We start from the raw sequence: 25,349 nt of genomic DNA on the forward strand, positions 1-25,349 counted from the left end.
CAGCTACAATGTACTTATTTATAATAATAAATAAATCTTTGGGCCTGAGCCAGCGGGGTTGACTGGAGCAAGTGGGGTTGACCAGAGGGAGCAGGGCCAGCCAGAGCGAGCCTAAGTCCAAAATTCAATTCCCAAGAGCCACATGAAGGCTCACAACCATCTATATAGTTACAGTGTACTCATATGCATAAAATAAATAAATCTTTTTTTAAAAGAAAGACTTAAACCGGGTGTGGTGGCACACGCCTTTAATCCCAGCACTCGGGAGGCAGAGGCAGGCAGATTTCTGAGTTTGAGACCAGCCTGGTCTACAAAGTGAGTTCCAGGACAGCCAGGGCCACAGAGAAACCCTGTCTCGAAAAAGAAAGACTTAAAACAACAAAACCAGGAAGGAAGCAGGGTGTCTGTTGCCAGGGGCTGAGGCTGGGCATGTGTGATTGCTTGTGGGACATCAAGAGAAGGCCAAGCTGGACTCTGGTGGGATGGAGCGCCCCAGAATGTTCCCAGCACCTTTGAACTCGCTTGTTGAACCAGACTTGTCAGGGCAAATAGGCCAGAGCTCTGTGAGGCCATTCAGAAGTGAACCCGCAGAACCTCCACCGTGGAGCAGCGGGCGCTGCTCCAGGCTTCCTTCCCTCAGTGACCCCTCTCTGTCCCACTCCACAGACCAGGACATGAGTCCTAGAGAGGGAGGCTCTTCCCCAGCAATGGCCAGTGAAAGAGGAGGCCGTGTGCTCACCGCAGCCTGTCAGGGCTCCACTTCTGGTGACTCTGTGGCGGTCCATGGTCAAAATGGCTGTGTGTGTGCATATATGGAGGGCTGTGTGTGAATACATGTGCATGTGTGAGTGTATACGTGTGCTGTGGTCAGGGTGGTTCTCCGGGTGTGCACACTGTGGAGGGCTGTGCGCGGGCGGGCTGTGTGTTAGTGTATGCACCGTTTAGTGCTGTGGTCAGGAGGGTTCTCCGGGTGAATGCATATGGCGCAGGGTTAGTGGGCCAATTACTTGGGAACAGCGGCTTGGGACACTGTAGCCACCTTACGTTGGAGCTTTCTTTGCTGTGGGTACCTTCGTGACCACGCTCTGAGCTGTGCAGAAGCACTTGGTGGCTGTGGCCAGGCCTGATAGGACATTTTAGACAGGAAGACCATATTTAAGGCCTGGGAGGGCAGCTTAGCAAGACCCTGTCTAAAAGACAAGTTCAAATGAGCCACCATGCCCCGTGCCTGGCACAGAGTGTTAGGAGAAGGACGGTGCTGTCATCGAGGACACCTGGGAATCTTCCAGGCTCTGTCGGGTGCAGGCAGGTCTAGATCAACCTCTTTTTGTGGTCCCTAGCAGGCAGGTCACAGGAGACATGCCTGACAATTCCCGTGTATGGACCTGTGTAACGTCCATTCCTGAGGGACCATGATTGTAGTGGCTGTGCCTCCTGGGCCCTGTACACAGCCTTGAAATGTCCCCAAAGCTTATATATAGGAGTTCCACAGCAGTCTATAGCAGCCTTTGGCAGAGTCGCTATGCAGCTGTTGGGAGGACAGAGCCAGCCTGAGTCTCCCTGGTTGCGACATAAAAACCGTGGTGGCTCCATCGTTCCTGTGCACAATGTCTGATGTCAGGGCTGCCCAGAATCTCTAATCTTGTCAGGGTAAAAGCCAAGAGGTCACTGGCCTGTCCACGGGGCATGACAAACTCTGGTCCAGTCTCCAAGGGCTGGTCTGAGTGTCAGATGCTCAAGCCTGTGGGGCTGGTCCCCGGCAGGCACCTGGTTGCAGACAGGGCCTACAGACAGCCTGCCTGGGCATGGTCCCTCCCCAGCAGCCTTCCTGGAGGAGGTGGGGTTGCCTTGACAACTGCAGCCTGGGGAGAGAAACTTGCAGTGAGGTTGGGGACTTCCAGTCATGTCTCCAGGAGGCTGGCTTCCCTTGAGGAGGTGTAGGAAGGGTCTGTTTGCTCTGCAACCCTGAGCCACCAGGATGGCATGGTGCTTCACCATGAGCAGTGGGTTTCAGTCCACCATTTCAGGGTTTCAGCCCTGAGCACTATGAACTTGGGGCTTGACTCTTCCATCTTCCTGGGAGGAGGAGTCCAGATCAAGGTGTAGGTGGGCTGGCTCCGTGACAGGCCGTGAGGAGAGCCTGGTCCCAGCTCTGTTCTTTTCAAGATGGTGGCAAGTCCAATGTCTTCATGGAGTTCTTTCTCTGTGTGTGTTTTCAAGTTTCCTCAATAGGCCAGTGTACTGGATTAGGGCTCATCCTGGTGACCTCACCACCCCTGAATAAGGTTATGGCCACAAATACCTGAGCAGGACCATTTTTATGTCTACTAGGGCCATGGCATGCCCTGTGTCACACACACTTGACCTTTGTAGCTTAAGGACGGCCTTAGAAGTATAAAGAAAAGCCACATTTACAGTCAAGTAGACACATCCTAGGGCTGAGGTGGGAGAATGAAGAATTCAAGGCCTGTCTGGGCTACAGAGTGATGCTGTTCGGGGGGAGGGGGGATGAATCCTACGGAGTGCAGGTTGGGAAGGTTAAGAGAGCCAACTAACTCAGCTGCCTTCATGCGGGACAGAGTCTGCACCAGTGTGGCCTTGCCTGCATCCTACTGTCTGTCTGTGCCCACCGCTGCTCTTGCTCCTTCTCAGACCAGTGCTGGTCCAGAGCAGCAGCTGTCCAGGGTGTGTTCTGCAGTAAGGCATGTTGGCTGAGCACAAAGGTGCCCTATCTCAGCTCTGGGGCGTTGAAGACCTTGGGTAGGGGGTAAGACCTGCCAGGGGTTTTCATGAGAGGGATAATAGGCTAGGCCAGCAGCAGACATGCCCAGCTTGTGATGGAGTAGACTTCCAGGAAGCAAGGCCAAAGCTCCGAAAGGCAGAAACCTATCTTGATGAAACAGGCTTTCCCTGAGGTTCAGTGATGTCTGGGACTATATCTGGAGGAACTCCAATATCTGTTGTCTGTACTGGCCGGAGGGCATATGTGAGTTCTTGAGTCAGGTAGAGATTAGCCATGTAGCTGTGACAGAGGAGGGGTTAGAAGCATACACACAGTTGGCGCCACTGTATACTAATCCTGTGAGATTCCCCAAGGGGCAAAGCCTAGAAGGAGAGAAGGCATGATGCCCGTGACCCTTTGCCCCACCCCCTCCTGCCAACCCAGGCCAGGGATAGACACAGAACAGAGACAGCGAGACACTGGCCACAGAAGACTGAGTTCCTGTGGTTCATACAGACACAGAGAAACACAGAAAGGCCGACACCAGGGAGAGATGGAAGGCTCTGGAACTCGAGCTCCTTCCTTCAGAGGCTCACTGTGATTCCTGACCCTCGGTGGTCAGAAGACCTGACCTGAGCCTCCCAGGGTCTGGCTCCAGTGTCCAAGCGTCTGTAGCGAGGAGACCAGAGTCACAAGGCAAGAAGATGGGAAACTGCCAGGGGGACCCAGGAAGTCTGGAAGAAACAGCTGTCTCAGGGTCTGGTGAACGAAGCTGGGGGAGGGGAGGAGGGTGGGAGTTGGGGAAGAGGGAGGGTCTCCTCGTGGGTTCACTGCTTCGCTGAGCTCTGAGAGTCTCATCGCTGCCCGTTTTCAGAAGAGTGATCTGTGCTCGGGGCAGAGAAGTCAGGATGTAGAGCAACTTCCTGTGGCCACACATGGCCAGCAGCTTAAACGATACGGTTGCACTCACAATCTGCAGCAGTCAGAGTGGATTTCCCGGGATCTGAGCAAGGTGGTGGGCCGTCCTCCCAGAAGGCTCCAGGAAGGGTCTGCACCTTGGCTCCCCAACCCCTAGACCCAGCTTCTCATGAGTAGAAGAAACACAGGTGTCTGGAGACCTGAGGGCCAGACGCTGATCCACCTGGCTGTTGAGTGGTAACTTGGGTTTTGCCACACCCCTGGGGATCTTGCCCTCCACCCCAGATGATGCCACGCACTGTCAGATGTGCCCCTGGCCTTGGGCAGTGGTTTCTGTCGGTTGCTCACTTTGTCTGGTGTTAGCGGCGGGGCTCTCTTTGGCAACCGCATGTGTAGATGTTTCTCTCATGCAGTTGTCTGACTTGTCACACGCCTGATAGGGATCCTGGACACCCAGCACACGCTCTGAAGATCGCTGTAGGGAAGAATTAGAGGCCTTATTGAGACATGGGCTGTGGGATCAAAGGCCTACAGTATAACCCAGTGATTCTCCTGCCTCAGCTTCCTGCATGTTTGTATGATGAGATCACAGGTGCGCACCACCTTGCACAGCCCTGCGGTTGTTAGGCACAAGGCCAACATCACCCACTGGCTGGCCCGCAGTCCCTAGGCTCTCCCTGGATTCCTACCCCATGGACTTCTTGCACTTAGCTCCTCCCTCCATCTGGAAGATGATTGGTCCTGCCTGGCTTCTGGTCTACCTTGGTTTCTTCTATCCAGGATGAGTCCCTGAGCCCTGGATCATGACTAGCTGACCCTCAGTTGCTCTGGGCTTTAAGATGGCACCTCCTGTCTGAGTGCCTGAGCCTCTGGTGAGGATCATGGGTACAACTATGCCCATATACAGGGTACCCATGCAGGAGGAGTTGTAGGTACAACCGTGCAGAGAATCCATCATCATCATCATCATCATCACAGCATTAATGGCAGGTGTAGAGAGTCTCTCAGTGTCCCCTCTATGACATTGCAGCCAGACCTCACAGGTATGAATCTAGACAGCGGGAGCCCCCTCTGGAGGCTGCTGTCCCTTAGAGAACTCATTCAGGTCCTGCAAATCTTGTTTTAGATGAACCCTTGCCACATGTTGGAGTCTTCACTAACCACTGCTGGTATTGGTTGATTTTATTTTAGGATTGGCACAGTATACATTTATATACGTGTGACCTGTATATATATAAACGTGCACACAGTGTGGGTGAGCTAATGGTATCTTTACTAAGTGAGGATGTGGAAAGCAACTACAGCCCCTAAGGGATGTTAGGAAATCGTGAGCTGTCTCTAGAGCAGCACTGTAAGCTCAGAGGGCGAGTGGAGCTGTGTGCCCACTCAGGTCAGGGCAGAGCCTGACCAGCAACCACTTTAGAAGCTTTATCTGTGCAGAGTAAGCTCAGCACCCCAGCTTTCCGTCTGTGGATCTGGGGTTACGCCCTCTCCCCTGCTCCCCGGGACACTTCAGCTCAGCAGCTGCTCTCGGTCAGGACTATGATCTGCTCTGGGACATTACAGCCCCTCTGTGAGAGCTGGGGGACCTTGCAGAAAACTAGGGACAGTTTCTAAAGCTGCACACATCTGTAGGGAAGTCATTTTCAGAGTTCCACAAACTATGCTGGGATCACAGGACAGAATGGAAGGACCTTAGCTAGAGGACACAAGTTCTTTCGAGGTCCCCAGGCAGTTTAGCAGAAGAGGCCTGCAGCCTGCAGTCATGCATCCTCAGCTGATCCATTATCAGTAATTAATTATGTGTTGGCTAGTGCCGTGTTAGTGTAATGTTGTAATGACAAATACCAGATACCCACGGAATATTCTAGAAGGTGTAATTCTCATCTCACATTACATGGAATATGAAGCCATGGCTCTGTTGGGAATTGTCTTCCTGATTCCAGGAACTAATGTGCTTCCGGGGACATTATTTTACTAATACTACATTTTAGCATATTGGATTCTTTTCTTTTTTTTTTTAGGTTTTTAGGTTTTATTTTTAAGGTTTACTTATTAATTATTATATCTAAGTACAGTGTATCTGTCTTCAGATATACCAGAAGAAGGTGTCAGATCTCATTATGGATGGTTGGCATAATGGAAGGTGTCAGCTATCATGTGGATGCTGGGATTTGAACTCAGGACCTTCGGAAGAGCAGTCAGTACTCTTAACCCCTGAGCCATCTCTCCAGTCCAGGTTAGGTTTTCTTAACTCCTTGAGCAGGCTCCCTGGTGTATGGCAGAGAACAGAAGGTCATAATACCTGAGGAGCCACATAGAGGAGAACCTGGGGGCTGGACTGGGGGTCCTGCTTCCCTTTCAGGACATTTATTTGTGGCTTTGGCTTCTCCCCCTGTATCTGGAGAGCATATTTTCTTCCAATACAATCATTTGAACAATGAAGCTCAAAGCTGTAAACGTTGTGAGGGGTCCAGGAGTTGGCTTGGAGACCCCGAGTCACCCGTGTCATGGGACATGAGAGCCGAGCTGCTGGGAAAAGTCTGTGCCCTGAGAGCTTGCTCTTCCATATGTCTGTGGGGGAGCCCATCTCTGGGAGATGATAGGATTATCGGGGTGGAGCCCTCAAGAATAGCATTAGTGCCCTTTAGGCCAAAGCATGAGAGACGCCTTCTCTTCTTTCAAAGACGCAGTCTGAGGATGTCATCTGTAACTAGGAAGTGGGTCTGCCCAGGTGGCACCCTAACTTTGGATCCAGCCTCAGAACTGGGAGAAAGACATTCACCTCACCCCCATTGCTTGCTCTGAATTTCCCAGACCACAGGCAGAAGAGCTGGAAGAAAAATCTCACCTTTAGTAGTATTAATGTGTAGCATGGTCCAGCCCTGGAGCCAGCATGCCAGGGAGGAGGAGGAACAGATGAGAAATGCTCCATTCAGCCCTGGAGCTCTTGACGCTGCTTTTACAAGGGTAGGGTGGTCCTGTGGAACTCAACAGGACCCAGCACAAGCAGGGCTGGAGGCATATATGCCTGGCCCACCCATCCCATAGTGTCTTGTATCCTCTTTGCCAGAACAAGAACCTCCCCATGCCCAGGGCTGGAAGGTGCTTCCGAGACAGCTCCTCTAGCATGGGCCAACTGGTGACCCATCACCACTTCCAGCCTAGGACAGGATTGCCCATCTCCGAGGTTCCCACAGTGTGTGTGGTGTGTGCGTATTGATAAAATCAAGTATTCTGGGGTTGCTTAACTGTGCACTGACCTTCCAGTGGACCCCAGTTCCATTCCCCGCACCTGTGCTCACAGCCACCTTTAGCTCCAGCTCCAGGGGAGCTGACACCCTATCCTGTCCTCCAGGGGCAGTCCCTAGCAGCAGCATATACTCACACAGACACACAAGCAGAAACACAAGCTTAAGAAACAACGGGGGCTGTAGAGGCGTCTTAGTGGCTTGAGTGCCTGCTGTTGTTTGTAGAGAAGCCAGCTTCTGTTCCCGGCACCCACATGATGGCTCACAAGTGCCTGCAACTCCAGTCCTAGGTGATCTGATGGCCCTCTTCTGGCCTCTGCAGGCAAAGCACCCATTTACATACAGTGAAAAGCAAAAAAAAAACAAAAACAACAAAAAAAAAAACGCACACTTTCTCCACAGGCTGCTACACTAAGGCTGGTTGGTTGACACCTGGAATGTTTGTCGAGTGACTAATGACCAGGGTCTGAGGGTAGCCACCCAGGTACTCACGACAAAGGGTCCCTTCTGGGACCTTCACTCAATGCTTACCCATTGCCTCCTGTCTCTCCCCCCCCCCCCCCCCCCCCCCCCCCCGCCCCCAGGACCTCCCACTCACGGGCCAAGGCTGAGGCAGCACTTACTGCGGCTCAGAAAGCCCAGGAGGAAGCGCGGATCGCCAGGATCACTGCCAAAGAGTTCTCTCCCTCCTTCCAGCACAGGGAAAACGGTGAGTTCTACCTGGGACGGTGGCCCCTGATGCCATCCCGAGTTAGTGCCTTACCAGTGACCTCCCTTGCAATCACGTGTGGGTATGCATGGACTTTAGCTCTCTGCATGTTCACTGGACACTGCCTCTCCTCTTCTGGTCCCTGGGTTATTCTATAGCTATCAATAGTGATGCTTTTGATCCCTCTGTAGCAAGGGTGACTCAGAGCTGATATCTAGTCTCGTCTGATTATTTCTGTTGCTTGTTTCTAATACAAGATCTTATTCTGTAGCCCAGGCTGGCCCATGGCAATCCTCCTGCCTCAGCCTCCTCTTTGCTGAGTGTGATTTAATCTTTATATGCACTCGGTGAAGTGCAGGCAGCCCCGTGTGGGGAGTGGCTGCCAGGTTGGAGACTCTCCAATGAGCAGAAGTTTGCACTGTGTCCTGTGGAAGTCACTGCCCTCTGGGAGATGTGTGGAAAGGCACGGGGCCTCCAGTGTTGGGACAGTCGACTGAGGTGGGGGTTGTGCTGGGCCCACAGAGACTCACAATGCATTCTAGGAAGACAGAGTCATCTTGGAGACAGAGTCATAGCCCCCACCTCCCCTGTCTGCCCCCAGCTACTGTATACAAGGTGAGAATAGGAAGCTATGGGGCTAGGGTGTGCCGTGCCTGATCTGTGTTTTCACACCAATGAGGACAGGGCCTCTGGGCCTGGGCTGAGGAGCCAAGCTCACATAGCTGGTGGTGCCGGTCGGAAGGTCAAATCTGAGTCTTGCTGTCTGTTCCTTCTAGGACTCCCCCAGGACTCACTCTGGTAGCCCACCAAGCCCTGGCCACCAGCACATCTCTCAGATGTTTCTGGTTTAGAGGGAGGAGGTGGCCATGAACTCTTTGCACACAGTTTCTCTCACCCAGCAGCTCTTAGCTTAAAGAGAAAGAAAGACAGACAGACAGGCAGACAGACAGGAACAAAGAAAGGAAGCAAGCAAGCCCTGGATTCCAGTGGAGAGGCTAGTCAGACTGAGGTGGCTCTTGTTTAAGTCGGTGGGCCGCAGGCAATCTGCCCCACATTCAGACTGCTAAGCACGGAACTGACCCCAAGCCAGGTGAACCACATGTAGAATATGTAGGTCAACAAACATATTAATAATTCCCACAGGTCCCCAGGCTCCAGTCTGCTGCTGGTTCCTTCCTGGGATCCTACTATACTGTCCCTAGAAGCTTGGGTTGGAGGGGACTCAATACTATCTGAGGCACTTCTGTGTGGAATGGTGACCAAGAGATTTATCCACCAGACATTCTGATGATCTTGGACAAAACCCATAAGAGCCAGCCCTGTCCACAGCTGGACCTTTGCCTACCAGGTGTGTGCCCTTATGCCCCATGTACGTGGGCCTTAGAGCACCCAGCTGGCCCAGGATAGCGTTTCTTCTGGGGAGACCTAAGCTCCCGTCTATTTTCTGTTCAGAGATGTCTCCTTGAGAGAGTCTATGAGAATATCCTTCAACTCGCACTACCTCAGCTGTCCCCTTACTGGGACGGGACCAGACTGTGGGACTTGGCTGATGCAGAACCCCTTCCTGGCTGTTACTCTCTATGGTCTCTGGCCAATGGCTGCTGCCTGGGAGGCTGCCATGGCCTCCTCTCTCCAGTATTGTGTTACTTCCAGGTGCCCTTACATTCCTTCTGTGATTCACTTCTAAAAGCATCACCGAAGCGTTTATCAGCTAGGGGCAGAAAGCTGCCCTCCCTTGGGCTGGCTGCTTGGGGAAGACCCTGGTGGCCAGTCCCTCTGAGACTGTCTGAAGCCACAGGGCTGGAAGGAGGGATACAGGATGAGTCAGAGCAGTGCCCGGAGCATAGAAGCTGATTCCTTATTTATCCTTAAAGCCAGCTCAGCCATGGACCAGGACTCGAGGCAGGAATAAAGGCATTGAGATGAATTTGCCCCAGGTGCCTTCTTGGTCTTCCAGGGACACAGGCTTTGCAGCTGATTTCAGCCGAGCATGATCTCCTTGGTGCTGGCGGGCGGGCGGGCACAAGTCTCCCTGTAAGGTGCAGAGCACTCTCACCCTTTTGAAGAAGGCCACAGGGCACACGGCAGGCTCATGCCCTCAGTATCCAGGTCCCCGTTTCCCACCTAAGAGACTCTGGTGACAGAAGTACTTTGCTTTAAGGTCCTAACAGTTATCTTTGCTGAGTGACCCAACCCACGCTGGGCACAAGACCTCTCTGCAGTGGGCTCCACATAACTCTGAGCGCTTTTGTCTCCCACCCAAGGGCTTGAGTACCAGAGGCCAAAGCACCAGATGTCCTGCGATGACATCGAGGTGCTCTCCACCGGGACACCCCTGCAGCAGGAGAGCCCCGAGCTGTACCGAAAGGGCACCACCCCTTCTGATCTGACCCCCGACGACAGTCCCCTGCAGAGCTTCCCCGCCAGTCCCACATCTACCCCTCCGCCAGCTCCTGCCTCCAGGACCAAGATGGCCCACTTCTCCAGGCAGGTCTCCGTGGACGAGGAGCGAAGCGGGGACATCCAGATGCTCCTCGAGGGCCGCGGAGGGGACTATGCCCGCAACAGCTGGGGCGAGGAGAAGGCTGGGGCCTCTAGGGGTATCCGCAGCGGTGCCCTACGCAGCGGCCAGCCCACTGAGGACTTCCGCACCCGGGGCTCAGGCCACAAGCAGCCTGGGAACCCCAAGCCCCGGGAGCGGCGGACGGAGTCCCCCACCACGTTCTCGTGGACTTCCCACCACCGGGCAGGCAATCCCTGTTCTGGGGGCCCCAAGCTGCTAGAGCCAGATGAGGAGCAGCTGAGCAACTACAAGCTGGAGATGAAGCCCTTACTGAGGATGGATGCCTGTCCACAGGATACGCACCCACAGAGACGGCGTCACAGCCGGGGTGCTGGGGGGGACCGGGGCTTCGGGCTACAGAGACTGAGGTCTAAGTCCCAAAACAAGGAGAACCTTAGGCCAGCCTCCTCTGCAGAACCCACGGTGCAGAAACTCGAGAGCCTGCGGCTGGGGGACCGGCCCGAGCCCCGTCTGCTGCGTTGGGACCTGACCTTCTCCCCACCCCAGAAGTCCCTGCCTGTTGCACTCGAGTCTGACGAGGAGACTGGAGATGAGCTCAAGTCCAGCACGGTAAGTGGCGCCCACCCCTTGCTGGGCAGAGGCAGCGGGACCAGGGCCACCTCGTGTTCCCTCTGATTTTTGTGGATTTCCTTGCCAGGGGTTGGGGTGTGGGTGTCTATGGGAAGGAAGCAGAGATACTGTGCCATAGGGACCACACTTGCCTGAGATGGATGTCTGAGAAGGCTCCTCCTGGCCTCAGTGTGGAAGCAGTGTGGGTGCCACGAAAGCCCTTGAGGGGGTGGGGCCAGGCTGGCTGGTGCAGACCTGTTGCTGTCTGTGGCTTGTTCTGGGTTTGGGCTTGCTAAAACAGGTTAAGGGTTCAGCTCCCAGGAAGTTGATGCTGTACACATGGGACAATGGGTTGGAGCCCTGCAAGCCTTCCTCGAGGCCAGGCCCCAAGGTCTCCCTTTCTAGGAAGCTGCTGTTCCCCAAGCAGTGAGAAGTTGTTAGGAATTCATAGCACTGGGATCCCAGGGCCCTTTGGCCTTTGGAGGTATCACATCCTACAGGGTGTAGGTCAGACTCCCACATGAGTTCCCTTGCCTGAACTCCAAGATCAACTCTGTCTGGCAGGGACCATTTCCCCTCTCCCCCAGTCTTCACTTTCTGTCCTGGGATGGGCCTTTTGAAGGAAACAGCAGCCTCCCCTGGACCAGCCAGGGCTGGGACACTTTTAACGGTCTTCCTGGGACCTCGAAGCCAACAGCTGGCTCCGTGACAGACGGCAGCTGGAAGGGATGCTGGCAACACAGGAGCCTGGCAGACAGGACCCTATTCACCTGCCTCGACACAGGAGGCCACCCTCTGATGCCTGAGCTTTATGTGACAAACTGGATTTCCGAGCATCTGGCTGGCTGGCTGGAAGTTTCGAGGCAGTCCCCACAGGAGTGCTCTGTGGCCTGTGAGTTGTGTGGGTCACACACCTGTGTGGTGCCCAGAGGGAAAGCTCTGCAGGGTTCTTACTGCTGCCGCAGCAGGGATCAGTGTCCATCTCAAGGGGTCTTGGGGTGATGTGGTTTCACTTCACGCCTCCAGGAGTCACTTGCCCTAGGTGAGAAGGTCCTGTGGCCCGAGATTCTCCTTGAAGACAGTGATTGTCTGTCCTCGGTGCTACAATTCTAAAATGTCTCCTCTGCTCTGATTGCTGCTGGGAGCCCAGCCCTGGCTTGGGCCTCCCCCTGCCGAGCCTGCTGTGCAGTTGTGGGCATGTGGTGTGTGTGGCTATTTCAGGAGCAGCACAGCAGTGGGCAGGGGTGGGAGGCTCAGGAGTAGTTCTTTATTTAGCTCTCTTAACCATGTTGGCTTTTTGGGGGGTGGGGGTGCTTTAAGACGAGGCTTCTGGTTGGGACTGTTATATCAATAGTAGAGCACACTTGCCCAGTGTACATATGGCCTCGGGTTCAGTCCCCAGGACCACTGGAAAGGAGCGGCAAAGTTTTAGCCACACCCATAACCCTAGCACTGCAGAGCTTAATACAGAAAGAGCACTATAGTCATTTCATCCTGGGCTGCATAATGAGGCTATCTTCTGAGAGAGCACAGAGTGTAAATGGATTGTGTAAATGTAAATTGAACCTGAGGACATGAGTTTGATCCCTGGAACCAGGTGGCATTGGTGCACACCTTTAATCCCAACACCTGAAAGGCAGAGGCAGGCAGGCGGATTTCTGAGTTCAAGGCCAGCCTGGTCTACAGTGAGTTCCAGGATGGCCAGGGCTAGCTCCATAGAGAAACCCTGTCCCTAGGAACAAACAACCCATCAGCATTAGGGACACAGAGATAGGCAAATTCTAAGTAGGCTAGCTTACTTAGTGAGCTCCAAGCCAGTGAAAGTCTTTTATGTCCAAATGAAGCAAGGTGAGAGGCTCCTGAGGAGCTCTGGGGTTGTCCTGACTTCTGCGTGCACATGCAAACGTGTGTACATGTACGCACAGGGACATCTACAAAATGCATACATACACAAGCAAAAGAAACACCCAGAGTTCCCTGGGGTAGATGTGCAAGCATGGGACTGGCCTCAGACTGGCCTTAAGTATGGGCTGGGAGAGTCAGAAGCTTAACAGTGCAGGGCAGCTGTGCCCTACAGCTTCCAGCTAGGGTGATCTGGGATACTCTGTCACTGCCCAAGGCCACCCACACTTCAAGAAGGGAAACCAGAGGGGGTCTCCAGCCCTGCCCTGGGGTCCCAACTTCCTGAGAAAGCAGGCAGGTTTTCTGAAGGTGCCACACTGAGGGGAGATTAGGCAAGGCACAGCTAGAGAGCCCAGCCTTCATGGCAAATGGGAGGTGACTGCCTCCTGCTTGTGTTTAGCGGTGACCATGAGTGACCTTTGGGAGGTTCACTGCCAGCCATCTCAGGATCTGTGTTTCCTCCTGGAGGGCTCTATATAGTATGGCCTGTTCTGTGTCCTGGTCGTGGAAGGTGGTCCCTGGCTGGTGACATCACCATTTCCTCCAAGTTGTATGGAAGTGGTGGATGGAAGACCTGGGACTCTGGCTCATCAGGGTTCTGGCCATGCTGAACTAGGAGCTCCACCTCTCTGATGTGATGGGCAGAACACGAGTCCCCAGCTCTAGATTTATCGTGCCTGATAGGAACTGCAGATGATCCCTGGCGGCAGAGTCCTGTTGGTGGAGTAGACTGTTGCTGTGATGGGGGCAAGATCCCAAAGCTATCCTGCTACATGCCAGAGCTCCTCTGCCCTTTGGCATTACCTACAGGCCTGGGGCTGGACAGAACAGCTCAGAATGGCAGGGAGCTATGGGCTTGACCCCAGGGCTGGCATCAGGGGGCAGGACCCAGTCCTTGGCCAACTCTACTATTAAGACTCTTTCCTCTTCCTTGCAAGGCTGGCTCAGCCCAGATGTCATGGACACCTCAAAGTTCATGTCATAAAAGCACCAGAGTTCAGAAGTAAAATCAAGACCCGAAGGCTGGCCTCCTTGTCCCTACCAGGGGAGAGCCTGGGTCTCCAACAAAGTCCTCAGCAAAGTGGTAACAGGAGAATGGGCTGGGCTGCTTGGGTCTTGAGCCCTGGTAGGACTGGCTACTGGATCTTTCTCCCTTTGGCTAGTTCCCAGGATATTTTAAAAAGCCTTTGCTTTGGCTGTAGAGGTAGTTCAGTCGGAAAGGATATGTATCGTGGAAAGTATCACTAAGTAAAATATGTATATGAAGGAGCCCTCTACTTAGCCTGGTGAGTCAAGTGTGAGGACACTCAGGTATAGAGCAAGAAATAAGGGAGACAGCTCCCTGAAGCCTGCAGTCCTGGCCGAACAAACTTCTTGTTGGTTCAGTGTCTCGAGGCTGGAAAGCTGGCTCAGCAGCTGAGAGCACTGGCTGCTCTTTCAGAAGACCTGGGTTCAATTCCCAGCACCCACATGGCAGCTCACAGCTGCTTATCGTGATGTGCTCTGCACACACAGGGCCTGGCTGTGGCTTCCGCAGTGACAGTTCCTGTGTTCCTCTCTGGACGGCTGTCAAGGGCACATGCAAAGCCTCCATCGCGATGGGACTGTGGGGCTTCCCCTCCTGCTCTGTGTGCAAAGTCTGCTCCCTGGGCTGCAACAAGGCAAGGTACATGAGCAGGCAGCCAACCAGGCAGGTGTCTTGGGCCCCTCGGGGCCAGGGGCTGTGATGGGGGTGACAGTGAGCCGCGTCAAGAGCTAAGGGCTTGAGTAAGTGTTGGGAGAAGCTAGTTACTGGGTGTATGATAAGAACTAGACCCAAGAGAGCAGCCTATGGGCAGCAAGCAGGGCTTTGAGCACAGGAGACTCCAAGTGACCCAGGTTAGAGCTTCTCACCAGGTTGAGGAAGACCAGTGTCGAGAGCCCTGAGGGCCAGCAGAGAGGGACTGCAGGAGAGCCTCTCTATCAGGCACCGTGTATACCGAGGCCCTGCACTGGCCTCACTCTCGCCTGTCCTCTCTGTTCCAGGGCTCAGCTCCCATCTTGGTCGTCATGGTGATCCTGCTCAACATTGGAGTCGCCATTTTGTTTATTAACTTTTTCATCTGACAAGATCGTTGTGACCACGGAAGCGATGATGTACAAAAGGGACGCTAAAAGCAAAACGTGGAGGGGGCTCCATGACTCGGGACAGCCCCACGGCGCCTGTCCTTCCACAGAAGAACAACATGATTGGATATCAATCACAGTTTGCCTTTTTTTCTGGGTAATGTTTTTTTGGATTTTAGCCAAAATTCTTTGCTTGTATAACACAATGCTGTGTGGCCTGGAAGGAGGAGGCCGGCATGCCACCCGTCCAGCTTGGTGTGAGCGGGTCCGGGCAAACCAGTGGCCAAAAGATCGGGACCTTCATGTTTCCCGCCAGGTGTGGAGGAAGGTGGCGCCTTGACCGGGGTGTCCGGCGAGCCGGGAGAGGGGGAGGGCAGCCAGGGAGTGCAGCTGTGCAAGTGAGTAGCAGGGAGTGTGGGCCCAGGCCCAGGGACAGGGTGTCCCGGCCTCTGTCTCCATGGAGTCTGTGCTGCGTACCTGTGGAGGGAGAGGGAAGCCCCTGCTCTTCTTCCCAGAAAAGACCATGATCCCTCTTCTTGGCACTGCCCCAAGGCTCTCCTAAGGAGGCCTCCTCCCCACACTGAGTCTTAAGGCAAAGTCTGTTCCCTGCTGTCCTCCGCTCACTCATTGTTGGCCCTGTCCAGCCATCCTCCCTCCAGACCCAGGGAGGCCATGCTGCAGACGTCCAGGGCTGACCCCGACCTGGCCGGGCACATCTGAGCCCTGATGCCAAGGGGGCTATGGCCCACATGCCCCGGACTGCCTGACAGCACGCCTGGGTTCTGTCTGAGCATGTGCCGTTCGTTTTGCACCTAGTATGCAGGATGTATATTCAGGCTTCCGTGTCCCTGGCAGTGGCGCCCCACGGAGGACGTCACCTCTCACTGACCTCCACGGGGTCTCACATCTTTGCACTGTGCCTGCCTCGACTTCCCCTAACAGATATGCATATTCCCTCCAGATGCCTCAGAGCTACTCCAGAGAGTCTGGTCCCGGGACAGGAATGTGGTTGAAGCCAGTGGCTAGAATGCCCTGGGCCCTGTTGTATACCCAGCACTCCCGGATGTACAATGTAACTTGTTTCAGTCAAACAACAGGTTCCTCATGTCTCTGCCTTCTCTACCAGGGTTGTTCCCTCATCCAAACAAATGAACAAGGGATGCCAGCCCGCCTGGCCCCCGTGGCTCCGTCAGTCTCTTTGGGTGCGCCCGCCCGTCTGTCTTACGGACTCCGCCTTGCTTTGCTTGTGTTCTCTGCTACCTTTTGAGCAGATTTCTTTACTACAGTGCACTGGATTGCTATATTTTTAACCAGAAATAAACTACAGATTAGAGCATGTTCCAGCGACGCTCAGCTTTCTTGTTTCCGTTATCCACACTGTTCCCTGTCCACCGCCTGTCCCTCCTCCGAGCTGGTTTGGATCCGGGGGAGGTTGAAGGGAGAGAGAGGTTCAGCAGGTGACCCGATGCATTTCTGGTTTCTAAGGGGTTCCATCTTTTTTGTACAGCGTACTTTTCCCTTCACCTTTTTTTAATATCAAGTGGTTGCTGCAGATCTGGTGTGAACCAAATAAAGATTCCTGCTCTTTGCAGCCATGAGAGCCGTCCATACTGGGCTATGTGAATTGTATTTGTCTGCAGAGGCGAGGGGCTCAATGTGCATCCCAGAAGCTCCTTGCCCATCAGGGTTGCCTATTCACATCACCTGACACACTCATAAAGCACAGCCCAAATGTGCTTAAGGGGCATTGGCAGGGGGCAGCGCCCACCCACTCACTTGCTATGAGTGATGTTGCCATAGCCCAGAGTCCGCAGCCTGGCATCCCACTGGCTGTAGTGTGCGGTAGAGTGGGTTCCAGGCAGGGGATGGAGACTGAGCACACTGGATCCTGAAGGATCCAACAGGCTGGCAGGCAGGGAAGGGGACACCTTGCTGCAGCCTGTGGCCACCGTTCTCCCGCCCCTGCAGAGCCTGCAGCATGCTGAGCGAGATGAGGATGGTAGCTGGCGGGGACAGGACAGTGTCACTCTGGCTCCCGGGCACACCGTGTGTCATGAGTTTTTAACAGAGATCCAGCCTAGCCTCAGAAGACACACTTTTTTCCAGGGTGAAGGGAAATCCTTCCTGACACCCAAGGCCCTTGGTGCCTGCAACATGGCTGTACAGCTGTTGAGCACTGAGTCCTGCATATTGCAAACTCACTCTTGCACGTATGGAGGGAGTCCCAAAGTCACACACACACACATACACCAGGCAGCAGCACCGAGCATCAGCTGACTGGCCATGATGGCGGTGGTGGTGGTCAGAAGTCCCACGGCTTTCCATGACCTCCTGACAGACAGCTGACAAAGGCTCCTCCACGTCCACACTAACCCCAGGAGCCACCGCCCGTGGTCACGAGTGGCCAGGTTGGTGCCCGGGGCAAGCAGAGGACAGCCACGTATCCCACTTCCAGAGTGTCCTTGCTCACTGGACAAACAGGTCCAGCTTAGACAGACCATACATAGGGCCACCCTCAGGGAGACGGAAGACGCTGCTGGGAGCCCAGATACCCAGATGCCCAGTGATGAGCAGGAGACAAAAGGTAGTTTGAGTTCGTGGTTGCCCTCCAAAGATCTTCGAGACAGTGACCCCTGCACAGACGTCAGCCACGTCCTACCTTACATCTGTACAGCCCTGCTCCTAAGGCCTTGTGGCTGCTTATTCCATCCCCTCTGTGACATTCTGTAAGAGAGGGTTTGGGGTTACATTCTCTTCCAGTTTACACTTGCTTTTACTGGCTCCTCCTGTTCGTGTCTTCCTCTATAGAAGTCTCTGGCTGCGAAGCTGAGCACAAGTTCCTATCCCAGCATGCTTCCACATCGCACAGTCAGCTGACAGCCACCCAGGCCACTTCCTGACACCCAACAGCCCTGGGCCACCACTTCACCACTACAGTGGGTGAGCATCCAGAAGGGGTTGTGAGCCCTTAGCTCTGCTGTCTCTCCAAGGTCCAGCTGCAGGCCAAGCACACACCAGGACAACCAAGTGTCCCTGAATGCCAAGATTCATCTGTCCTATGCACCCTACTGGCCTTGAAAGAAGAAAACATATAGCTGGCTTTGTTCAAACAGCTAAGCTGCATTCCAGTAGGAATACTGGGAACATGGCGGCATGGCCCAAGCCTTCCCCTTCTGAGGAGCTAGACAAGGCCTGCCTGGCAGCATGTGTGTGAACAAGGGCGGTGGCAGAGTCCTCATATGGAGGGCTGAGTGCTCTCCAGACTATAGTACATGCCACTCCTGGAGCCTGCTTTCTTACACCTCCCCTAATATGGCCAGGGCTCAAGTGATCCTGGGAGTCTGCTGGCTTAGCTCCTTCCCAAACCTCAAAGACTCACCAGGACTACATAAAGGGGAGGATGGGTGCACTCCACAGGAGGTGGGCTGTGGGGGTGGGGACAAGGTTGCTAGAACAGGCAAGTCAGCCAGCCACCTCACAGCTACCTCACTTCTGGGATGGCCTTTAGCCTGTCTGCCCCAGACCACAGGTCAAGATGCAAACACTTCCTACTCCATCACGCAAACTCATCCTGGCCTTTGACCTTCCCCACCCAGCTGCACGTAGGTCTTCGGTGGATGTTGGTCCCCCTCCTGTGTTGGCATGCCCGCTAGCATGCTTTCTGTCTACCTTGAAGACCTTGTCTCAGTTCTTGTAAATGTCAGCCTACTGCCGGAGCTGTCTCTTCAAGGGCGATGTATGAGGCTGCTGAGGGTCCTGTGTCCTTAAGTCACAGCAGCATCCCTGTCCCCCGCCCCTCACTGCACTGTGCAGACGTGGAGATAAGTTTAAGTAAAGCCGTGGGGTACAGTTCAACCTTTCCCACTGAAGGGGTTCTACTCTCTCCCTCGGCCAACATCCACTTTATGTGGGGGTATCCCCACCAACTTACCTCCAACAAAAGGCTCTTGCAGACCATTCTGAGTCCATGAGGCAGATACTACCATGCAGGGTGGGTAAGCAGTCACTGGATACAGGCTGAAGACTCAGGGCACAGCAGGTAGCATGACGTGACGTACAGACAGCCCCATCACAAGGCCCAGTGTCTGGCAAGTCCCTGTTGCTCGTCCCTTGCGCACTGCCCACTGGGAGCAGCCCTAGTTTCATGAGACCATGCAGCCATAGCCATCAGAACCTACAGCTGAGGATGGAGCACAGATGGGCTGGAGTTCCTGGCTCTGCTGTTGCCTACAGGTTGGCCTTCCCTCCCTCCCTCCCTCCCTCCCAGCAGGGCAATCCTGAATGTTCTAGATGGAGCCTGCTGCTTACACCATTCACTACCCCCCCCCCGAAGGAAAGCCACCCAGATGACCTGAGGCCTCTGCGGAGCTTCCCGTGGCAAGGACACTGCTGTAGATGCCTTTGTGTAAACTGCGTCAGCGGTCATCTGCTTTACCTTTCTCTGATCTTTTTTCTTCTCTTGGTGCATGTAAACCACTTGTTAATGAGACTGACTGCTTTGCGGGGCGAGGAGGGGCTGTCACCAGAGTTCCCTACAGCGTGGTGGCTGCTCTTGCCTTGGGTCTCTTTAGTTGGAAACTTTGGCTTGGTTCATCAAACACTGGCAACAAATCCTCTCTAATGAATGTAACTTTAAATCAGATTTCCCACCTGAAGCAAGGGAGACTCGGATTCCTCTGCTCCTTTACTTAATAAACGCATTTAAAACCTCAGGACGCCAGTCTCACTTCATTACCAACCACCTTCCTGAAGCCCCACCCCCCACTCCCTCCCAGGTGCAGGGTGGGTGGAGCCTCCACCCAGCCCCTCCCAGTCTGGAACACCCTGCCCCAATGTTGTCCTGTAATTAACTTCCTGTTCCAGCACTTTGTGGGAACAGAGAGCTTGTGGGCAGGACAGACTAGGACAGGAAGGAGCCCTCATGAAGGGCTCCTTCCCAACAGCCAGGGTCACCCCACTTCCCTCATCTCCATGACAAGTCCCAGAGCTTGAGTCCTGCCTCTGGGTACTGAGCCTGGGAAGCAAGGAGTTCAGAGCAGCCCAGCCATCTCTAGCCCCTGCACTGTGGCCGGGCTGTGCTGACAGCTACCTGGGTCTCCACTGTACACGCCTGTGCCAAGGACAGTGACTGAGACCCTGAGAGACAGTCCCTTGGGGAAGCATTCTGCTCCTGCATGTTAGCCTACCCGTGACAGGCGCAGCACCTTGTTCGCTTGGCACGAGGATCTGAGTGACCGCCAGCACACGGACCTCACACACCAGGGCTGGAGCCTCACCATATAAAGAACAACTATCCCGTCTCCTCCCTACGACATACCAGGAAGGCGTGTGCCTGTGCAGCTGTCACGATGTGTGCCGAGAGCAGGTGGGGAGCATGATGTTCCTCTGGTGGGAAGGCTGCTTTCTAGCCTGGGCACCTCTGTATTTCCACTTTGTCATCTGGCCACTCGCTTGCTCCCGACAGCTGTCCACTCAATAGTCACAATAAACACTACTATCAAACCATTAAAAAAATTCATACTTATAATAATAAGTGTTTCCAGCTGGGCAGGATGGTTCATGTTTTTACTGCTGCACTTGGGAGGCAGAGGCAGGTGATTCTCTGTGAGTGTAATTGAGTCCAGCCTGGTCTACGTAATGAGTTCCAGGACACCCGGGGATACCCAACGAGACCCTGTCTTGAAACGAACTAAACCAAAGAACAATAAAGTGTTCCAGCCTGCTTGATGGTTCTGTTTTCATTCTACTCTGCCAACCCCAAAAGATCCAGGGCCTTTAAGCATCCCCTCAGCCTCGGCTAATGGCATGAACTAGGTGGGCTAGCTCAGCTGCTCCTGGGGACACTCAACCCACCAAACCTACCACCAGCCAGACTCTTGTCAGAGGTGGGCAAAAGGACCAGGTGACAGTCCAGGTGGCCCTGCTCAGCATCCTGGGCTGCACAGGCCCCAGCTCTGTACTGGCCACAGTGACACTGGACTGACAGATGATGGTGTGTGAGTGACTGTGGAGCCGTGGCTGTCTGGAGGCTGGTCGCTTAGACGTGCCCTTCCTGCCTCACAGCTCCATGCCTGTCTTCTTCCACTCACTCCGTGGGCTCACTGCCCAGGACAAGCAGCAGGTACTGCCCAGCACGGGGCTGACTCCTTAGAGCTTCTCTCTCTCACGGTGGAATCAGTCTCACTGTGTGGCCCAGCCTGGCCCCGTGCTCACTCTTACTGCAACGGAGCCCCCTGCTCCATGGCCAAGTGGCAAACAGCTGATAACATCAGGGGCTAGGTCCTTGTCCTCCAGCCTTTCACAGAAGACAGCCCTGTGCCCACAAGGGAAAAGGCGTCATCAGCGCCTCCCTCCTAAGATTGCAATGGAGGGGCTGACTGCAATGGAGGGGCTGGAGCAATGGCTCCGAGGTTAAGAGCACTGCTGCTTTTCTAGAAGACCCAGTTCAGTTCCCAGTGCCCATGTAACACCAGCTCTTCTTCCCCGATCCCCTCTTCTAGCCACTGTGAACACTGGCATGTACATTCATATAAATAAAGGTACAATACTTGTCTGAAAATGAGGGAGGAAAAACCCCCAAAAACATTGCAGTGGAGCCAATGGACATACCCATGAACCCAGAATATTCTGAGACCCACAGAACAAGGCCAGCTAGCACAGTAGATGTAAGCACTGCCTAGCAGCTTCAAGTGACTTCGGGGTTGTTAGTGACCTGCAGTCTGATGACACATAGCACACCGGTCTGGTCATCTTGCTCTGTAGAAGAAAGAAAACCTTAAAGCACACAGCCCAGTTTTGTTTTTTGTTTTTTTTTAAACATTTATTTATTTATTTATTATAAGTACACTGTAGCTGTCTTCAGACACTCCAGAAGAGGGAGCCAGATCTCATTACGGATGATTGTGAACCACCATGTGGTTGCTGGGATTTGAACTCAGGACCTTTGGAAGAGCAGTCAGTGCTCTTAACCGCTGAGCCATCTCTCCAGCCCACACAGCCCAGTTTTATTAGGACAGAAGCACAGAGTCTGTGGGCCTCAAATTCACATCCCACTCTAACCCTCGTTCCGTGTGGACAGAAGCCACTGTGAAGGCAGGCTAGCCCCCGTCACTGTGGGCACCCAAGGCTCGCAGAAGAGCACTCTGCAGGGCCTCCTCACTCCTGGCTCGACACTAGTGATGGCGAAACCATCGCGAAGTCTAATGTCTGGCCTGTGCACTGTCTTGAACTGCATCATCAAAGCATGATTTTGCCATGGCCTGGGCTACTTTCAACACTTTCTTCTCCTTTGCTTCAGGCCCCACGTGGCTCCGGGCAAGCTTCAGCCAGTGCTGTTCAGTCCGGGACAGGTACTCTTCGTATTGCTCCCCACGGGCCACCTCTGGGTGCTGCGGATCTTCCCATCCCAAAAGGAAAAATGAGAACGAGGTTGCTCAGTCAGGCAGGTCAGAGGGGTCAGGGCGGGGGAACACTGAATGGCAACCTGCTTAGACCCACCCCAACACAAGCACTGTCAAGCAGGGCCCCTCAGCAGCAGCATGGCGCAGGTGCGTCTGACTGTGGCTCTCACCTGCTCCCTCCTCAGCACTGTCCTCCTCCTGGTCTTCTGTATCCTCTCCGTCTGCACTCTCTTCATCTGAGCTGCTGTCCTCTTCAGAGTCTGACTCCTCCAGCCACTCCTGGGATTCTAACAAAGCATAACCCACACGGGGTTCTGGGTGCAGTCTGGGTCCAGAGGAGGCACCCAAGTTGGGAGCCGGCACCACCTCACAGAGCCTCTTCCTCCTTCCACTCAGGCATGGGATGGGAACCAACTTTCCTACCCTGAAGCCTCATGGCAGCCTGGGCCTGAGACCCTGTGGTGGGCACTAACTCCAGCCATATTGCCATCCTAGCTGTGGATAGCTGAATGGAGGCTGGCTCTTCCTGGACTCCTACAGCCCTGCATTATGGGCAGAGCCTTTCCCTAGACATGCAGGTTTAGTCTCGAGCCTCAAAGAGAGGATGATGGATCCAGGCATGGCAGGTCCCACCTTTAATCCCAGCACTCAGGAGGCAGAGGCAGGAGGATCTACTTCAGTTTGAGGCCAGCCTGGATTATATATCAAGTCCCAAGTCAGCCAGGGACACATAGACTATCACAGGGCCAACAGCAGTATGGGATAAATGAGCAGGTCAGGGTTTCAGAGCAAAGATGGAGAGAGCTGCCACCCCAGTGCCAGGCACCAAGGGCAGAAAGTCCTGCCTGCTCTGCACTGTCCCTGGAGAAGGCAGGCAAGTGCAGCAGGCCTGGCCCAGCACCAGTGACTTACGCTGCTCCTCACTTTGTCCCTGCTAGCACCCAGAGCACCCAGAGCACTCAGGAGTGTGCCAGGGAAGCCTGCCCCATCCCCAGAGCACTCAGGAGTGTGCCAGGGAAGCCTGCCCCATCCCCAGAGCACTCAGGAGTGTGCCAGGGAAGCCTGCCCCATCCCCAGAGCACTCAGGAGTGTGCCAGGGAAGCCTGCCCCATCCCCAGAGCACTCAGGAGTGTGCCAGGGAAGCCTGCCCCATCCCCAGGCTCTTCCTGGGGAAACCTGCCCAGAGGCAAGAAGAGCAGGGACCGCTTTGAAAAGACTCTCGCTCCATAATGGGCCCTCGCCCACCCGGCTTACTTGGATCCATCTCCACCAAGGTTTTCCACTCTTCCATCTTGTGAAGGTCAAGGCAGTAGAGGTCACTAAGGGTCACCTGGCGGTCACCAGCTTCAAACATGCCACCATAGACGTAGAGCAGTCCATGCTTGACAGCCAGCATGGCGTTGGAACGAGGACATGGCTCCTGTCCAGTGCTGCTGGCCTCTGAGGCACTGTCATCAGCCTTAGGTGGGGGCTGCACCCCCAACCCCGAGGGAGTGAGCACTTGCTTAATGGTGACCACTGTCCCGTCTTCAGACACCACCTCTTTTATCACCTCCAGTGGCTCTGGGGCACTGCTCCCCCCAGTCTCCTGTTCAGTGGCGCCTTCAGGATCGTCTGCCTTGCCCCGCCTTCGTTTCTTCTTCTCCGACTTGGGGCCCTGTTAACACAACGCAAGCTGTACCACAGGGCAGTGACAGCCCTAGCTCTAACATGCCAATCATAGACTTGTGAGAAGAGGAGTCCTAGCCATCACTGTAAGGAGGGACTGTCATGCCTGAGTCCCACCAGGGGACCAGGCCTGGCTAACATGCATGCAGTATATGTCTAAGGCTTGTCTTGGGAAATCTGATCCATTCACAATCCTTATCTACAGGAGGGAGGGACAGAGTCTCCACTCCCAGGCAACAGCAGGACTGGCTGGCAAGAGGCCAGCACTCTACTCATCTTCAAGGCCACGTCCAGGGGGAGGACCCTCAGTTACCAGCGCTTCAAAGGTGCCCTCCCACTGGGTCCCCCTGCAAGAGGACATCTACTTTGTCCCTCCGGCCACTCCGCAGAGTGCACCCGACTGACTCTGTAGTAGCCTCTGTCACTGGGCAAAACGCTGGGCTCACATGCTGCCATTTGCTGAGCCATATTTAAATATTCCAGCTCTGACCTCCAGCCAACCTGGGTCAGCTCCTATTCTAGACTCAAGACCCACTTCATCCTGAGGCTGCAGTGCGAGTCTCACACAGAACAGCCCCTGAAGAACATCATGGGGCCTGAGGGCCAAGTCATCTTTAAATAAGAGGCTAACCTACGAGGCGGGGCTCAGTGCTCTTGGCAATGTTGGGGACCCCGAGTGGCTGTGCCTAATGTAGCTCCTCAAAGCAGGGGCCCACACGTCCAAGGCTGCTCTCTTTCCATCAGAGATCCTTTTATGCGGCTGAGCACACAGCAGGTACTCATTAGCTTCCTGCACACCAAGCCGTTTACTTATAGAGATGTCAGGGCTGCCTGGGCTCCTTCATGAATCTGCTAATCTGTCTGTTCCGGGCAAGGCCTAGGCAGTAGCTTCAGTGACAGTGACAGTTGAAAGGGTGATTGGAAACCAGGGATGGGTTCAAGTGACAGACATTAACTGCCATAGAGAACCTGACATGTCTTAGCACCTCACCTATGGGTCAGGAACTGCCAGGGAGTGGTGGCTGACATCAAGAAGGTATGGGCCACAAAGCCAAAAGGGTCCCAAGCCTAGTCACCCACCACCTACACAGAAGAGTACATGTGCCTTCAAAAGGAAGGACCAGGCTTGAGAACGAGCAGGAAACAGACAGGTAATGTGGAAGATCCAGGAGCCTAGGCTACCTTCAGCTGTGCTGCAAACCAGCGACTCTTGGCAGCATCATAGATATACAGGTCACTGAAGAAGGAGCCCTCCAGGCTCTCCTCCTCTTCCTCATCACACACGCCACCGAAGACCAGTATCTGATGATTTGGAGCCACGGCCACAGAGAAGCCAGACCTTGCAGTAGGCTTGACCCCTGAAGGGTTAATCCTGGTCCAAGTCCATTTGCCTGTAAGGAAAAAACAGAGGAAGGGGTAAAGGGCTCACTGAGAACCAGTGAAGCACACACTGAGAACCCAGGCACATGGGGGACACACTGAGAACCCAGGCACATGGGGGACACACAGAGAACCCAGGCACATGGGGGACACACTGAGA

General features: G+C 54.4%; 2 protein-coding genes across 4 annotated transcripts in view; one reads left to right on the plus strand and one right to left on the minus strand.

Moving 5' to 3' along the window:
• The window catches only part of Jph3 (junctophilin 3), a 62,478-nt gene extending 44,679 nt beyond the window's left edge, over positions 1-17,799 (plus strand). The window contains exons 3-5 of the mRNA XM_021170767.2: positions 7,476-7,600; positions 9,865-10,733; positions 14,661-17,799. Of these exons, the coding sequence (XP_021026426.1) occupies positions 7,476-7,600; positions 9,865-10,733; positions 14,661-14,741 (1,075 nt within the window). The 3' untranslated portion in view covers positions 14,742-17,799. The remainder of the gene's footprint in view (positions 1-7,475; positions 7,601-9,864; positions 10,734-14,660) is intronic.
• Positions 17,800-21,666: 3,867 nt separating this feature from the next.
• The window catches only part of Klhdc4 (kelch domain containing 4), a 31,289-nt gene continuing 27,606 nt past the window's right edge, over positions 21,667-25,349 (minus strand). For 2 of the 3 annotated variants that reach the window (XM_021170063.2, XM_029480892.1), the window contains 4 exons: positions 24,992-25,200; positions 23,396-23,798; positions 22,312-22,428; positions 21,667-22,137 (listed from right to left, as the gene is read on the minus strand). In XM_021170063.2, coding sequence (XP_021025722.1) covers positions 21,941-22,137; positions 22,312-22,428; positions 23,396-23,798; positions 24,992-25,200 — 926 coding nt within the window. In that variant the 3' untranslated portion in view covers positions 21,667-21,940. The remainder of the gene's footprint in view (positions 22,138-22,311; positions 22,429-23,395; positions 23,799-24,991; positions 25,201-25,349) is intronic. The other variant, XM_021170062.1, reaches the window with a different exon arrangement.

This window comes from Mus caroli, chromosome 8 (genome assembly GCF_900094665.2).
Source record: "Mus caroli chromosome 8, CAROLI_EIJ_v1.1, whole genome shotgun sequence".
Lineage (NCBI taxonomy): Eukaryota > Metazoa > Chordata > Mammalia > Rodentia > Muridae > Mus > Mus caroli.